This window comes from Vulpes vulpes, chromosome 2, assembly GCF_048418805.1.
Source record: "Vulpes vulpes isolate BD-2025 chromosome 2, VulVul3, whole genome shotgun sequence".
In the NCBI taxonomy this organism is placed as follows: domain Eukaryota; kingdom Metazoa; phylum Chordata; class Mammalia; order Carnivora; family Canidae; genus Vulpes; species Vulpes vulpes.
Window position 1 is genome coordinate 64510583 of NC_132781.1, and position 16112 is coordinate 64526694.

The 16112-nt window shown below is 37.9% G+C and overlaps 1 protein-coding gene across 1 annotated transcript; it reads right to left on the bottom strand.

The window, feature by feature from the left end:
• Positions 1–265: 265 nt before the first annotated feature.
• On the bottom strand, positions 266–15661 carry LOC140596086 (uncharacterized). Its single transcript, XM_072743479.1, has 4 exons — positions 15098–15661; positions 10387–10443; positions 6525–6588; positions 266–1862 (listed from the first exon to the last, which is right to left on the bottom strand). The coding sequence occupies exons 3-4, from the start codon at positions 6570–6572 to the stop codon at positions 354–356; spliced, it is 1557 nt and encodes a 518-aa protein (XP_072599580.1). The 5' UTR covers positions 6573–6588; positions 10387–10443; positions 15098–15661; the 3' UTR covers positions 266–353.
• Between the last annotated feature and the right edge of the window lie 451 nt (positions 15662–16112).

The window sequence follows — 16112 nt, forward strand, 5'->3', positions numbered from 1 at the left end:
GGGTAACAGTTAAGAATGACTAACTAGAGTGTTCTTTTTTTTTTTTTAAATTTTTATTTATTTATGATAGTCACAGAGAGAGAGAGAGGCAGAGACACAGGCGGAGGGAGAAGCAGGCTCCATGCACCGGGAGCCTGATATGGGATTCGATCCCGGGTCTCCAGGATCGCGCCCTGGGCCAAAGACAGGTGCCAAACCGCTGCACCACCCAGGGATCCCTAGAGTGTTCTTTTCTAATGAAATCACAAAATACTTCATAATTTCACTTGCTTCATTTTTATTGTCTTTTTAAATACTATGGAAAATTATTTTAAAGAAAAAGACATAATCATGAAGTTAAACAGCAATATACTTTAGAAAACTGGTATTTCGTTGGCGGTAGAGGCAGGTTTTGGAGTGGTATAGGTGGATGCTGTAATTTCAGAATTAGAGACATCAAATTCATCATAGTAATAAGATTCTGTAGTTTCATATATGTAGTTATTATCAGGGTTAGTGCTGCTGTAGGGAAGTTCTGTTGTTTCATATCCTGACTCAGTGGTCATCTTGAGTATGGTATGTATGGTAAAAGGAGTTGTTTGCATGGTGGCAGGAAGAGTAGTGGCAGTAACAAGGGGAGGTGAAATCTCGGTAGTTGGAGCATTAGACGTGGTTGCAGCAGTGAATGGAATGGTGACTGGAACTTGGGTTTTAGGACTGGAAACTGTGATATCAGAAGGAGTTGTACTTTTGAAGATGAGATCAGATGATATTTTGTTTGTGGTTGTAGCTGAGATTGTGTTGGAGCTGAGAGTGTAGTGGGGAGTTGTGGTGGCAATGGCAGCAAACGGAGTTGTGTTTAAGACTTGGGTTCTGGTGCTTACCACTTTGCTAGTTGGTTGCACCTGAGGTTTCAGGCTGGGAATGAAGGGAGATGGATATGGGTTGTCTGGAGAAAGAGGTACATGTGGATGATAGTGGTGTGATTCAGGTTTGTTTTGAATGTGTGGCCTAATACAAGGCTTAACTTGTCTGGGTACTTTAATTAGTGGATTTGGTATCTTTTGACCAAGTGGATGTGGGTGTTGTCTTCGATTAGATGACTGTGGACGTCTTCCTTGACTAGATGGTTGTAGACATTTTCTTGGATTGAGCGGCTGTATACGTTTTCTTCCACCAGGTGCTTCTAGATGAGTTTTGGTGTGGCTTGGTATATTTTGGACAAGTGCTTTTGAATTAGGCTTTCTTTGTCTGGTTCTTCTTTTAACAAATTCATTTGGATGTGGCTTGTTTAGGCTAGCTTTTTGTAGAGTGTGTGAATTAGGATTATGCTTCGTTAGTTGAGGTTTTTGCTGAAGAGCTGTATTTGAAAGAGATTTGAATGGCTTTATCACTTTTTTAATAGATGGATTTGGAGGATATTGGGATTTTTGAGGCTGTTTTTTAGAGTACCGTAATTGACCAGGATGTAATGAGTGGGGTCTATTGTGAATAGTTGACTTGAAATGAGGCCTTTTTTGAATAGAGTTATTTTGGTAAACTTGTGACTGCCTAGACCTACTTTGAGTTTTTGAACTGTTCTCAGTTGGACCTAGTTTTGGTTGGCTAGCTTTATTTGAATGAGTTTGTAGTTTTGCTAGTTTTTTTGGGATAGATGACTTAAAAGGAAGTTGCTTTTTAGGAGGAAGTAACTTTGAATTGGTTGATCTGCTTAGTGACTGGCTAGCTAAGTTTTGGTGATACTGAGACAAGATGGATCTTGGTGGATTTGAATTTGGAAGAGGCTTGGCTTTAGCAGATTGTGATCGAGCTAGATTTCGACCAGATGAATGCAACTGTCGTCTTTGATTGAATCCATTATTCCTTTCTTGACTCTGACTGGCCTGAAGAAAGACATAGGCAAAATCAATTCTACTTAATATCTCTATTGCAAAATATTAAATTCAAAGAATTAATAACATTTTTTTCCTAATAGTTATGGTTCTGGCTCATAAAAAGACAAGGCATGCATTTAAACAAGTGAGAATCTCCTTTATTTTTTTATCTATTTGTGAGACAGACAAGATCTTGTTACTGGTACAAATGAAGATGAAACCTTTGGCCATTCATGCACATTATGTACTCAATGTTGTTTTTCCAGACAATCTTAAAAGATTCCCTCAATTTGAATTAATTTCTCTCTCTTCCGTAGAATTTGGTTTCTGTTTCTATAATAGTAATCAGGATCTCATGTTAAAAAATTAAATATTTATCTAAATTATAAACTTCTAAAGATTCTACAATAAATTTAAACTTCCCGGAAGAAATAATCATCTTTTTATTTCTCATGTCATCTTAAGTCTATAATTTTTGATACATATCAGACTCTGAATAACTTAGTCTTGAATAAGCTATTCTTTCTTTACTGAAAAAGAAGTTTAATTTAGGATACATTAATCATATTGCTTAAAAGCAGTACAATATTCAATAAACTCTTATTTATTATATGTTTCAGTTAAAGAAGTTGCTGTTGATATATTTGGACCTTGAAAACCGAACTCATATATATTATTATAGTCATCCACAATTCTCTATTACAAAGCTTTTAAAAAATTTCATACAATCTTAGTCCAACACATTTGTTAAATAAAATATAATATGAGAAAAATTTTGATTGATCTGAGGATGAAGAGCAAGAATAGTAGATTTTTGTATTAAGGGATAGTGTTTACATCCCTTTGGATATTGGGTTGAGGATGAAAAGTAAGAATAGAAAATTTTTAATTTTTTTTTTTATTTATTTATGATAGTCACACAGAGAGAGAGAGAGAGAGAGAGAGAGAGAGAGAGAGGCAGAGACACAGGCAGAGGGAGAAGCAGGCTCCATGCACTGGAAGCCCGACGTGGGACTCAATCCTGGGTCTCCAGAATCGCACCCTGGGTCAAAGGCAGGCGCCAAACCGCTGTACCACCCAGGGATCCCAAGAATAGAAATTTTTTAAATTAAAGATTAGTGTTTATATTCCTTTGCAAACTCATTAAAAAAATCACCTCAGAGTGACACTAAGCCAAATAGAATTAAATTAAGTTTAGAAAAGAAAGTCATAAGCACCTTTGACTATTTTTAATATCTTTAAAATTTTTCATTAGTTAAGAAAAACTAATGTAAAATTTTAATGTAGTGTCATTCCTATCATGGGTAATTAAGAAATAAATATACTTGGAGGATAAATGAAGAGAAAGGAGGAAGGAAAAGGAAATTTGGGTGAGTTAATCTCATTTTACATGCTTTCTTTGAGTGATCTTTATCAATCATTTGTCAAATATTTAATAAATATCTATTACATATTTGCTAGTGCTAATGATGTATTATTAATGAACAAAAATAAATAAATTCCTGGCCTATTAGAGTTTATATTTTAGTGGTAGAGACAATAGGATAAACAAAATAATAATAATATTTTTTGTATAATATAAATATAAATGATAATAATTATCATTTCTAAGAAATGATAAATGCCATGGTGTAAAATAAAGATGGTAAGGGTGTCCTGAGATGGGGTAATTTCCAATTAAAATTGGGTAGCTGGAAAGGATACAAGTCCTTTGAGCAAAGACTTAAGGGTGGCAAGAGAGCAAGCTATGTAAATTCTTGGCAGAAAGTATTCCAGGGAAAGGGAATAGCAAGTGCAAAAGTAAGAGATGAGGTTAGAGAGGTAATGGGAGATGGGGAAGCTATCATATAGACCTTTGGAGGACACTGTAAATACCTTGGTTTATTCTCAGAATGTGGTAGGGAAGTTTGATCAGACCAGTGACATAATGTAACTTGGCTATATTGACCAGAGACTGTGGAGCAAGGATGAAAGCAAGGACACCAGTCAGAAAATGCCTGAAATAGGCCAGGTGTGAGTTTATAGTGGTACAGATCAGGGTGGAGTAGTAGAGGTGGTGAGATGTTGATTCTGGATAACTCCCACAAGATTTTCTGAAAAAGATGAAGGGCACAAAGGAAAAAAAGAGGAATCAAAGATAATTCCATTATTTTTGTTTTCTTTTTAAAAGATTTTATTTATTTAAATAAATAAAATTAAGACACAGAGAGGCAGAGACATAGGCAGAAGAAGAAGCAGGATCCATGCAGGATCCAAGCCCGATGTGGTACTCGATCCCAGGACTCCAGGATCACTCCCTGAGCCAAAGGCAGATGCTCAACCACTGAGCCACCCACCCAGCCATCCCAATTCCATAAATTTTGACCTGTGCAACTGGAAGATGTAGTTGCCATAAATAAACATAGGAAAGATTATAGGAGGGTTTAGATAAAATGGGGAATAGTGAGCAGCTCAGTTTTGGATATAAGTTAAAGAAGCTTATTGGACATCCAAGTATAGGTGCTGAATAGGAGTTTAAATATATAACTTCTGAAATTCATGAAAGAGGTCTGGCTGGGAATTTAAATTTTGGTGTTATCAGCATGTAGATATTATTTAAGACAACGAAAATGGATTCAAATCACTTAGAGGATAATGTAGATAGAAAAGAGGAGAGGTCTAAGGACTGAACTTCAAGGCATTGTAACATTTAAAGGTCAGGCAGATAAGGAGGAACAGGCAAAGGAGAAGGAATGGCCATGAGTAGGAGTAAAACATGGATACTGGTTTTGTGGAAATGAAGAAAGGGATTCAACTAGGACAAAGTGATTAACTTTGCCAAATGGAACAGCTGGGGTGGTAGAGATAAAGACTGGTTGGAATGAGGGTAAGAGAAAGTTGGAGGAGAAAGAACACCTGGGTGCAGACAATTTTTCACAAGTGGGACAGAAGCTGGGAGAGACATGAGGGGAGTTGGTAGAAGTTTTCTTTGTTTTGTTTTCTTTGTTAAAGTAGAAGAACAAACTTTCATGTTGTTGAGAATAATCTAGTTAAGAGTGAGAAAAGGGAGGAGAGAAAGGGGGTTTTAGGGGTGATGCCCTTCAGTAGACAAAAAGGCATGAGATCTGGTGCATAAGGGTAAGTTTGGCCTTAGCAAGAGTTTGGGCTGCTCAAAATATATAGGTATGGTTGAGAGTATATGGTATATCTACATATCTAATGGTGATAGGAACTTGTGAAGGTTCATTTTTAATTGTTTTTATTTTCTTGGTGAAACAGGAATTAACTCATCAGCTGAGAAAGAGGATGGAGGAAGAGGTGTTGGAAGTGTAGAGGAGAGGGAAAGGTGCTAGTTATCTAGAATAGTGAAAAAGTATATGGACAGAAGAAAAAGCAAGGAGGGGTTAATACTGGTAGATCATGAACTCTAATTTGGCTATGGAGAAAAGTGAGGACAAAAGGAAAGTTAGACAACAAAATAGGCTTAGAGGATTTAGTGCACAAAACAGGAGAGGCCTGGAAAGAATGAAGTGTTGGTTGGGTGGATAATAAGATCTTTCTAGATTGTAGGATCAGCAATGGAGGGTAGATGTTTGGAAGGATTTTCTATGGGGATACTGAAATTACCAATAATTGAGACAGGAATAACATCAGAGAATGATAATGAGCCAAGTGCTAAAACCCTTGAGGAATGAGGATCAGCAACCTGGGTCAATTGATGACTAAGGCTGGACAGGCTCATGGGTCCTATAATAGGTGATGGGAAATTCAAAGCTAGTAATTTTCAAGAATGTGGGAGGGAAGAGACACCTGGGTGGCTCAGTGGTTGAGCATCTGTCTTTGGATCAGGTCAGTCATGATCCTGGGGCCTTGGGAATGGGTCCTGAGTCGGGATCCCACAGGGAGCTTGCTTCTCCCTTTGCTTATGTCTCTGCTTCTCTGTGTGACTCTCATGAATAAATGGATAAAATCTTCAAAGAAAAAGAATGTGGGAGGGACGAACAGGCTGGAAGCAGTGATCAAAGGCAATGAGGTCAGCCATCACAACAGGTCTAGTGAAGTGAGGAAGAGGGAAGAAAGCAGTCCCTACTTGAGGAAGGTGCAGGGGAAACCAGGCTCTAAAGGAAGAGCCTGATTGCAGTTAGCATGAAGAAGGATTGGGAACATTTAGGGAAGACATTTGGGATGTAGGGTCTATCAGATTCATGGCTTCTACTATGATTTCTAGCCCATGTGCTACATACAGACTTTCAAACCTGAACCCCCTCAGCAGCTTTCTTCCTGAATTCTGAACTACTGTCAATGTGATGAAATGAGGACAAGTGGAAGAAGAAAAGAAAAGAAAAACACTTAGATGCTTTTTCCTTAAATAATTATACTAGAGCATATATATCTAAATGAAATTCTGCTTTAGTCACTTGATACTTTAGATTCTTGTTTCAACAGTGCTATTGTTCCAAAGTAATTTTTGTAACCCCCCATTTTTTTTTTGCTATTTGTCTTCATAGTTGATTAATTAAGCCCATGCAAAAATCAGTATTTTTTAATCACATATTGATTATGCATCACTTTACCACAGTGTTTAGAATCAAAGACAAACTATAGTGAAAATTTTAAAAAGATAATTGCAAGTCATTGTCCACTACTACAGTTGGATAAGGCTGAGGAATCACTGTGATGAACAGGACTTACCGAGAAGCAAATGCTCAGAACCCACAGAATTTGGAATATGATTTTCATGTTTAATTGCTATTCTCTGAAAAAGCCAAAATAATTATTCTGTTAGGCACACTGATTCAAGATTGGAGCAAAATTTTTATTTGCTCAACAGGTATAGCTTGGAAAAGTCAATATTTATGATAGGAATGAAACTTTTGATGATGAAGATGAAGAATATTTATAATAAATGCAGAGATCAACTTTTTATTTTCTTTTTTAAAGACTCATGAAATAAGACCTCAAATAATTCAAACATTGATATTTTTGGAAAGAGCATTTCTCCTCCTGCAATTAAAGCTTGTCTATAAACTAAAACTCCTTTTATCTTATGAGGATTCCTGACATTTCCAGGCAGATCATAGCTATATATTACACAAACAAGGAAATGCATCATAATTTTCCTATTTGGGTTGAAAATGAAAAATCATACCTAAAGACTGATACTGGAGTCAGAATTTTATGCAATTCTTCCTATGTTCTCCCAGATTAGTTTAGATGTATCATGTACAATTTAGTCTAGCTAACTTTAGATAGAAGAAAGTAGAAATTGAAATGCTCACTCACTATTAAAATTTATTTATTTATTTATCTATTTATTTAAAATAATTGCTAAACCCAATGTGGGTCTCAAACTCACAACTTGGAGATCAAGAGTTGCAAGCTCTTTTGACTGAGCCAGCCAGGTGTCCCTGCTTGAGCCTTTTTAAAAGTTAAACACAATGAGGGTGGCTGGATGGCTCAGTTTAGCGTTGGATTTTTGATCTCAGTTCAGGTTTGGATCTCACAGTCATGAGTTCAAGCCCTGTGGTGGACTCCATGCTGGACATGGAACCTACTTAAAAGTTAAACACAAGGCACATAAGGTTCTTATATATTTAAGAAATCATTAAAACAAAAGTAAGTTCCTCATAATGGGATATTATGTAAGAAGTACAGAGAGATGGAAGCTGTGAGAAGAGGATAGAGAAGTGTAGGGTAAAATAGAGCAGGGCAGCTGGGTGGCTCAGTAGATTAGGCAGATTAATTAAGGACCTGCCCTTAATTAATTTGTCTTAAGTATGTTTTCAGCTCAGGTCATGATCCCAGGGTCCTGGGATCCAGCCCCACATTGGGCTCCCTGCTCAGTGGGGAGTCTGCTAATGCTTATCACTCTGCCTGCCTCTCCCCCTGCTTGTGCTCTCTCTCTCTCTGTCAAATAAATAAATAAAATTTTTTAAAAAAGGAAAGAAAGCACAGCAGCAGAGGAAGGGGAAAAAATAAAGAGAACTGAAAGAGAAAGCAGTGCATTCAGGAGGGTCCTTTGTTCCTATTGTATGTGTCTCTCTGAGCAATCTCATCCAAGTGGGGGCTTCAGCAGCTCTAGGCCATTGCCTCCCAAATCTCTATCTATGCAACACATCTCTCTCTGAGCTCCAAAACTGTATGTCCTACTTCCACTTGATTTTCCCTTCGCATTTCCAACAGGGACTATCTGCAAAACTAAACTAGTAACGTGTCTCTCTCACCCCGCCTCATGTCCTTCTATAGCCGTTTCTGAATAACATTACCATTCACATACTAATATAAAGGAAAAATATGAAAGTCATTTTTGACTCTTAACTTAGCAAAACTCTTCTTCATTTCACATTCCCCTCACACATTTCAGCAGGATTCACCAGTCATAATAGTGACCAAATCTTTTCTATTCAGTTCATTAAGGTTTCCTGATCCTGTCTTTTTGCCTTATTCTATGTCCCCATCTGTAGTTCAGTTTTTCACCATTTCTAAATGTATTATATAATACTTTCCAAACTGAAACTCAACTCTACTTTCCATCCTTCCTTCAACTCCTTTCCCTTTGTAACCAGAATGTCCTTCCAAAAATATGAATGCCTTCATGTTGCTCCTTTGTTTATTTTCCACAGCTTCAGGACTAAATCCAAACTCTTAAAGTGTGCAAGGTTTTCTGCATTCTGTCTAATGTATTTTTTTAAGCCAGCTATGCCAGCATAAAGGACTGGCAGTTTTCTAAGTACACCGTGCTCTTGCTGTGTTTGTTGCTCTTACCTGGAACCTGCAATGGCTTCTCTGCCTCCTGTTGCTCCCATGAGTAGGTAATTTCTACTCATCTTTTAAAACTTTGCCAGAGCTCCTAAGCCTTCCATTGCCCTCACATTATGCTCAATACAGTCCTATAAACTATACTGTATTATCTACTCTTTTTCCTACACCACCCCTACCTACATCCAGATTGTAAGTTTCTTCTTTAGATTGGAACTTAAAACCCCCAAATCTCTGTATTTTTAGTGCCTGGCAAAGTACCTCCCACACTAATAGATGTCTCTCCATGGAGCGTAGGTTGAGAGTGAGAAGGATTGGTAGGTTAGGAAGCAAATATTTTAAATGCTCTTATATTTTTAATTTGAGTAATGTGCACTACTCTTTGAGATAAGGCTCTACTATAGACTAAACATTAGTTTTTTTGTTTTTATTTTTACACTGTAAGATAGTCATTATTTCATTTTAAAGCTGAGTTTTTTAAAATGAAGTTTTTTTTAAAAAAAATTGAATCCTAAAGATTTTGCACACAGAAATGACTGAGGTCCTATACATGACTTTCTAACTTCAGATATTTCAATTAGTTCAGTTAGTTAGCTTGAAATAACATTTATTTTTTGAGAGATAATGGCTACGTGAAGATTATATTTACATAAATGTTTAATTATTGCAAGTGTTTGGTTAAATAATTTAATTTTTTATTTTGTAGGGATAATAAATCATGGAAATAAAAAAATCACAGTAAAAAAACATCTAAAGGAAGAAAGTGTTTTGTTCCTGTTCACTTCATGTTTGGCATAGATAAAAAATGCCACAGGATGTTTTGGAGGTCTTTCAGTATGACATTTATTTTGACAAACCTAACTTAGTTTGCTTTCTATTACCTGTTCTAGTGAGCACTACAGAACATTAAGCTATTCTAGGAAGAAAATTTTATTTAAGAGAAAATTGGATGGAAATTTATTACAAGTCTATTACATGGCAGGATTATGTGGTGCATGAAGAATCCAATAGTGAGCAAAGCAGAATTCTTACATATCTAAGAGAACAAATTAGGGAGCCAAGCAGCAATTAAATAAAGACACAAATAAATACCCAATTAGAAATGGTGATAAGTGCAGTAAAGAAGAAGTACAGGTGCTATGAGAAGACATGTAATGGGACAATTCTAATTGAAGGGGGTAAGGAATACAAAGGGAAGACATTTGTAGCGTGAGTAAAGTTAGCTAGATAATGAGTATGGGAAGATGGTTTGAAGCAGACAGACAGCTAAATTTCAAGAAGTCCAGTGTGGCAGGAGGATAGTGGTCAATAGGAGGACTGGTTGAGATAAAGCTAGAGAAATGCTAGCAGTGAGATATAATGCAGGACTTATTAAACCACAGTAAGGTCTTGGATTTGCATTTCATCTTTGTTTCAAGAGTTGTTCCAAAAGAACTGTTTGACAAAACAACAAAAGCTCTTTTCTCAGACACATTCAGTTGCTGAAATTTTATATATATTAAAAAAAAATTATATATTTAAGTAATCTCTAGACCTAGCATGGTGCTTGAACTCATGACCCTAAGAGCAAGAGTCACATGAGCCAGCCAGGTGCCCCCAAAACTTTAAATCTTAAAAAAAAAAAAATGTCTCACCACCTCTTTTTCTTAGGGCACATTTCAGTTTTTGGATCATTTGCAATTACAATCTTCTGGCATTTCCTATATATACCTTTGATTAAGAATTCTATTATAAACTGAGGAATTTTAGGTACCTTCCAAATAGAATGGATATTTCCAAATATCCACATACTTACCCTGTTAGGAGCTCCTTCTTGCTATACAGCTACTGTATATGAGCGTCCTCTTGATAACTAGAAATTAAAAAGAAGATTAAGAAGGAGAATTTGTAGGAAAATATGGGTGATTATACACAATCCCTTTGCTGGATTTCTCTTGGTGATACAAAAATTTTTGATGAACTTATTTCAAGTCTGGTGATCTTTTCTGAAACAATGGGTAGTTGTGAGTAGATATTGGCAGGCATCCTTTTACGTGTATTTTTTTCTTAGGCAAATAGAGATTCATATTTTTCCGGTGAACAGATTGTACATTCAGAGTTCATTATGAAAAGTCTCTTAACTCTCTTGACTCCCTGGGGTTTGTCTATCAGAGGACCTGTAGGTGATGGAAACTTAGTGTCCTTGCTGTCCTTAAATATTTTATATAGTCTCCACCATGTTTTCTGGAGCAACTAAAATATCAGGAGAATTTAAGATCGTCTATTTTTTGGAAATGACATCTGGGGTTAGAGTTCATTTATATTTAATATTAGCGAGGTAAGCAAACTTAAAAGGAATAGTAAATACAAACAGGAGCTATTTACTCATCTCAGATTTCCACCATCGCTCCATGCTAAATTCCAGGGACAGTATAATGTCTTATGCAGTGTGATGCAGAGTCTTCACTCTCTAATCAAATGTTTGAACACCCAATACTTGTGAAAAATTAAAGTGAAATGAACTGAATGAAATAGGTGGATTGTTTATAATATTATGACATTAAATGACCAAATTTGTGGAGACAGTTATGTGGGAGAGTTAAACTCAGAGAGATGTTACATTAACACAAGTTTTTCTGTTTTTTAAAAAAGGTTTTATTTATTTATTTATTTGAGAGAGAGAGAGAGAGAGAGAGATCGAGATAGAGAGAGAGAGAGAGAGCGCGCACTAACGGGGTGGCAGAGGATGGCAGAGGGGCAGAGGGAGAAGGAGAAGCAGGATTCCCACTGACCAGGGACCTGATGTGGGGCTCCAACCCAGGACCCTGGGATCATGATCCAAGCCAAAGTTGCCACTTAACCAACTGAACCACCCAGGCACTCTCACAAGTTATTTCTTCTAGTTAAAAAAAGCGTGATTCCTAAGTATAACTTTTAGTATATTTTTAAGTTCCTTTTATGTGTTCATTTGGGACACATAAGTTTTTCTTATTTAGATAAGCATCTTAATTATTGATTAATGCTAATGCTATGTCAAACGACTGTTGAACTTGGAGAGGCTGTTAACAAAACTACAGGTTTTGTGCTAAATATAACCTTTGTATTGGAATTTCCTTTTTCTTTTCTGTACTACTCCAAACTGTCCTTCATGTTGGAAGTTGCTTTAATACTTGTGTTCAATATTTCATTATTTGTTTCATTCATCTGTGCTCAGGGAAGAGAGAAGTTTCTTAAATTAAGCTGAAGGATCTCGGAGAAGTCATGACACTAACTGCACCTCCTGAAAATCTCCAGGGTGGAGTGAGCCCACCTGGCGATATGTGTAAGATGATCAATTAAATGTGGAAAGAAAATTCTAGAACTTTGTCTTTAATTAAAAATTAAAATAAGCATTACTGGTATCTAATATAGGTATTAATTAGGTTCAAATGTCAAACATTCGTATGTCATGTTTTTACTGAGGAACATTGGTTTTTTGTTGGTAGACTACTGAGTTAGTATAATAAGGCGCATGTCACAATGTTTTGCTTAATTTGGTATTATGCGTGGGAAGATATATGTTGAGAAAAGAAGAGAAAAGAAAGGAAATAGAGGGAGAAGTAAGCTCCCTGTGGGGAGCCTGATGCAGGACTCAGTCCCAGGACCCTGGGATCATGACCTGGGCTGAAGGCAGATGCTCAACCACTGAGCCACCTATGTGTCCCGTAAAATATGTTTTAGAAATATCCCTATAAGTTTTGTTGTCAAAAATTATTTGTGTCTCCTAAATAAGCTCTCATGCTTAAAAAACTTGGAAAATAATACTCTAAACTATTTGAAAACCTTCCAAATGGAGAGTTTCAGTGGGTTAAAAATACAAGACCATCTGATTAGTTTATGAGAAAAACTGATTGATATTAGGAAAAGAGATATAATGAAACACTTATAAGACTTGGTGAACTGAATGGAAAACAGGTGTCATGATTCAACAGTTACAACCAATCCAAGATGGGCATGATAATTTGATTAGTATGGCCCAAATGTTCTGTTTGGATCTACATTTACTTGTGAGGTCATGTTTGCAGCTACGATTGCCTACAAAGCCTATTTTTATTTTTATTTATTTATTTTTAAAGATTTTGTTTAATTATTCATGAGAGGCACAGAGAGAGAGAGGCAGAGACATAAACAGAGGGAGAAGACAGGCAGAGACACATGCAGAGAGAGAAGCTGACTCCCTGCTGGGAGCCTGATGCGGGGACTCAATCCCTGAACCAGAATCATGCTCTGAGCCAAAGGAGATGCTCAACTGCTGGGCCACCCAGGCATCCCAAAACCTATTTTTATTTTTTTTTCCAAAGCCTATTTTTAAAATAAACTGAACACAAGAAAAATTTTGAATTTCTGTATAGTATTAAGTACCTATAAAAACAATAGTTAATTTCATTGCTCCCAGTAAAAGAAACTTTTTAAAATTATTAATATATTTACAAAATGTATTTGTTATAACTAACAAATAAAATAAAAATTTAAAGCATGGGGATCCCTGGGTGGCTCAGTGATTTGGCGCCTGCCTTCGGCCCAGGGTGTGATCCTGGAGTCCCGGGATCAAGTCCCACATCAGGCTCCCTGCATGGGGCCTGCTTCTCCCTCTGCCTGTGTCTCTGCCTTTCTCTCTCTCTCTTTGTGTCTCTCATTAAAAGATAAATAAAGTCTGTAAAAAAAAAAAAAAAGAAAAAAATTTAAAGCATTGTTTTTTTCCCCCATCTTTATCTCATTCCTCTTTCCTATTATCAAAGGAGACTATTACCTTTATCTGACTAGTTTCTGGACTTTTATAATTTAGAATCAGGAGTCCTGTTATGGAGAAATAGACTGGTAGATCAGAGAAACGGGTAAGAGGAACTCAAAATGAAAGGCTGTCTTGATTAATATTTTGGGGAAAGATTCTTCTCCGAGCCAGCTCTGTGCCTGGCACATAATGGGCGCTCAGTAAATGTTAGGATGAATGATGACAAGTAACTTGCAGATTAAAAACAAAATAAAATGAACGCTTTAAAATTTTCTTTAGCCTAATCGAATTCTAAGAAATTATGATAAAAAAAAGTCTAGAATTCAATGCTTTGAAAAATGCAGTGCAAAGAACCTAAATAAAAATCTGCTTCTGAGTAGATGTGTGTCAGAATTATCTTGAAAGCTTTATAGCACTCTCTTTTTTTCATTAGAAATTCTACTATGCATTATTTTTAATGTTTTCTTTTTCTTTTTTTTAAGATTTTATTTATTTGAGAGGGAGAGAGCATGAGTGTAAACATTGTATATACCTTAAAGAAAATACTTCATTACTAAAAAATGGCAACTATCATCTGAACTTCCAGCAAGTTGTAGTCACGAATTGCAGGTCACCAATAGCAAACATAATAATAATGAAAAATTTTGAAATATTGGAAAAATTATCAGAATGTGGCACAGAGACACAAAGCGAGCAATTACTGTTGGAAAAATTGCACTGATAGACTTGCTCCATGCAGGGTTGCCACAAAACCTTCAATTTGTAAAAAGCACAGTATCTGCAAAGGGCAATAAAGTGAAGCACAATCAAAGGAGGCACTGCCGTGTTATGTTTTGCTGATGCTTCATAAGCTATTATGCTAAACACTTCTTATGGATTTCATCCATTTGGCTTGTTTTTCTGGCCTTCTACGGCAATATTGAATACTCTCAAATAATGCATAAAACACAGATTACACAATACTTTTTTATGGGCCCCACATATCTATGTGGTTTGCCTTGAACAACATGAGTTTAAACCATATGGATCCACTATCAGTGGATTTTTCTTTTTAAAAGTACAGTATAGTATGGACCACGTATTTTCTCTTTTTTGTGGTTTTTAAAATAACATTTTCTTCTTTCTAGCTTACCTGATTGTAAGAATACCATATATGACACATATAGCACACAACTGTATGTTAAATTGACAGTTTATGTTATCTGAAAGGCTTCCGGTGACCAGCAGGCTTACAGTAATTAAGTTTTGGGGGAGTCAAAAGTTATAGGTAGATTTTCAAATGAGTGGTTGGTACCTTAAACCCTTGTCCAAGGGCCAGCTGTACCTTACTCTATGATTGTTTCATAATTAACATGTGTCTGAGAGGGTGCAATCATATAATTTTAAGACTGTTCCTTTGATTATTACCTTATCAAGGAAAATTGCTTTAGATAAGATAGTTTAGTTCGCTAAAAAGTCTGGGTCCACTATGATAAACGAAAAAATACTTTAATGGCTGCAAATATGTTGGGATTTAATCATCCTGTGAGTGTTACGGGTGAGTTGTCTTCTTGTGCAATGCACAGATATGCGCGGAGCAGGCCCTGGTTCTCCACTGCTTGGGATTCAAGGTTTTCCTTTTTCTTCCCGTCTCGGGGGAATGTCTTCTGGTGTGGGGCAAGCTTTTCTCTTTAAAACTCCACTTGCAGTGACTTAGGCTTTTGGGAGTGCGAGCCCGTAGGACTCAGGGACTATTTGTGCCGTCTAAGCTACGTACCTTGTTCAGGTGATGGAGCTCGCAGCCCGCTGTGACCATGCAGCAAGGGAAGAGAAGGGAAATATGCGGTACCTAGTTGGTGTCCGCTGAGGCGACGTCGTGGCCATCTGGTCTGCGAAGGCTTCTCTCGTGCCTGCGTCCGGGGCCTCTGCAGAGAGGCCTGTGAGGCCGGTGCTGCCTACCAGGGGGCCTACCTGAGACCTCTCCAGCATGGCGGTCTCAGGATGCTCACACTTATTTCTGGGTGCATATTTCCTAATATTACCGTAAACTGCACTTTGTTTCAAATTGTGATTCCTCCTTGGTAGCTGCCGCCTCTTTCGGTCTCTGGCGCCGCAGACACAGGAGCTGCCGCCGCGGCTGCCTATGCGCAGGGGGTGGGTGGGCACAGCTCGTAGCTTCCTGATCAGGAGGAACAAGCCCACCTGGGAACAGCGCCCAGCCCCATAACCTACAGGACCAGATTTACCACCAGGCTGTGTGTGGGGCTGGCAGCAGGGGGTAAGGATGTAACAGGAGATTGGCCAGGAGAGCCGCCACCTCCTACGTTTGCCCACTAGTAACAAGAGCGCATGCGCCACGCTCGCAGCGCCTGTCACGTGACGCGCAAGACGAGGCGCGGCCTCGCTCTGCGCATGCGGGCCAGCCGTGCTGCGCTCCCGCGGGGCTGGTTTGTGAGGAAAGGGCCCGGCTGCCCGGGCCCAGGTGGGGGCTTGCTACCCGGAGGCGACGACGGCGTCCATTTTTCTTGGACGACGGAAACAAAATATCTAGAAATGCAGGTGAGTCTTACCCTAGGTACTTGCAGTTTTCCCATTTTAAATAATTTGCCCGTATTTTAGTGTTTTTTTGTTTTTTTTGAAGATTTTATTTATTCGTGAGGTGGCATAGAGAGAGGCAGAGACACAGGCGGAGGCGAGCAGGCCCCACGCAGGCAGCGGGTGTGGGACTCGATGCCGGGTCCCCAGGGTCACGCCCTGAGCTGAAGGCGGCGCTAAACCCGGGCCCCCCCGGG

What these genes read in the sequence shown, in the direction of transcription:
- LOC140596086 (XM_072743479.1), bottom strand. Translation starts at nt 6,572, where the DNA reads ATGAAAATCATATTCCAAATTCTGTGGGTTCTGAGCATTTGCTTCTCG. An exon ending in TTCTGAGCATTTGCTTCTCG is followed by an intron (nt 1,863 to 6,524) that starts GTAAGTCCTGTT and finishes GTCTTTCTTCAG; the next exon opens with GCCAGTCAGAGTCAAGAAAG.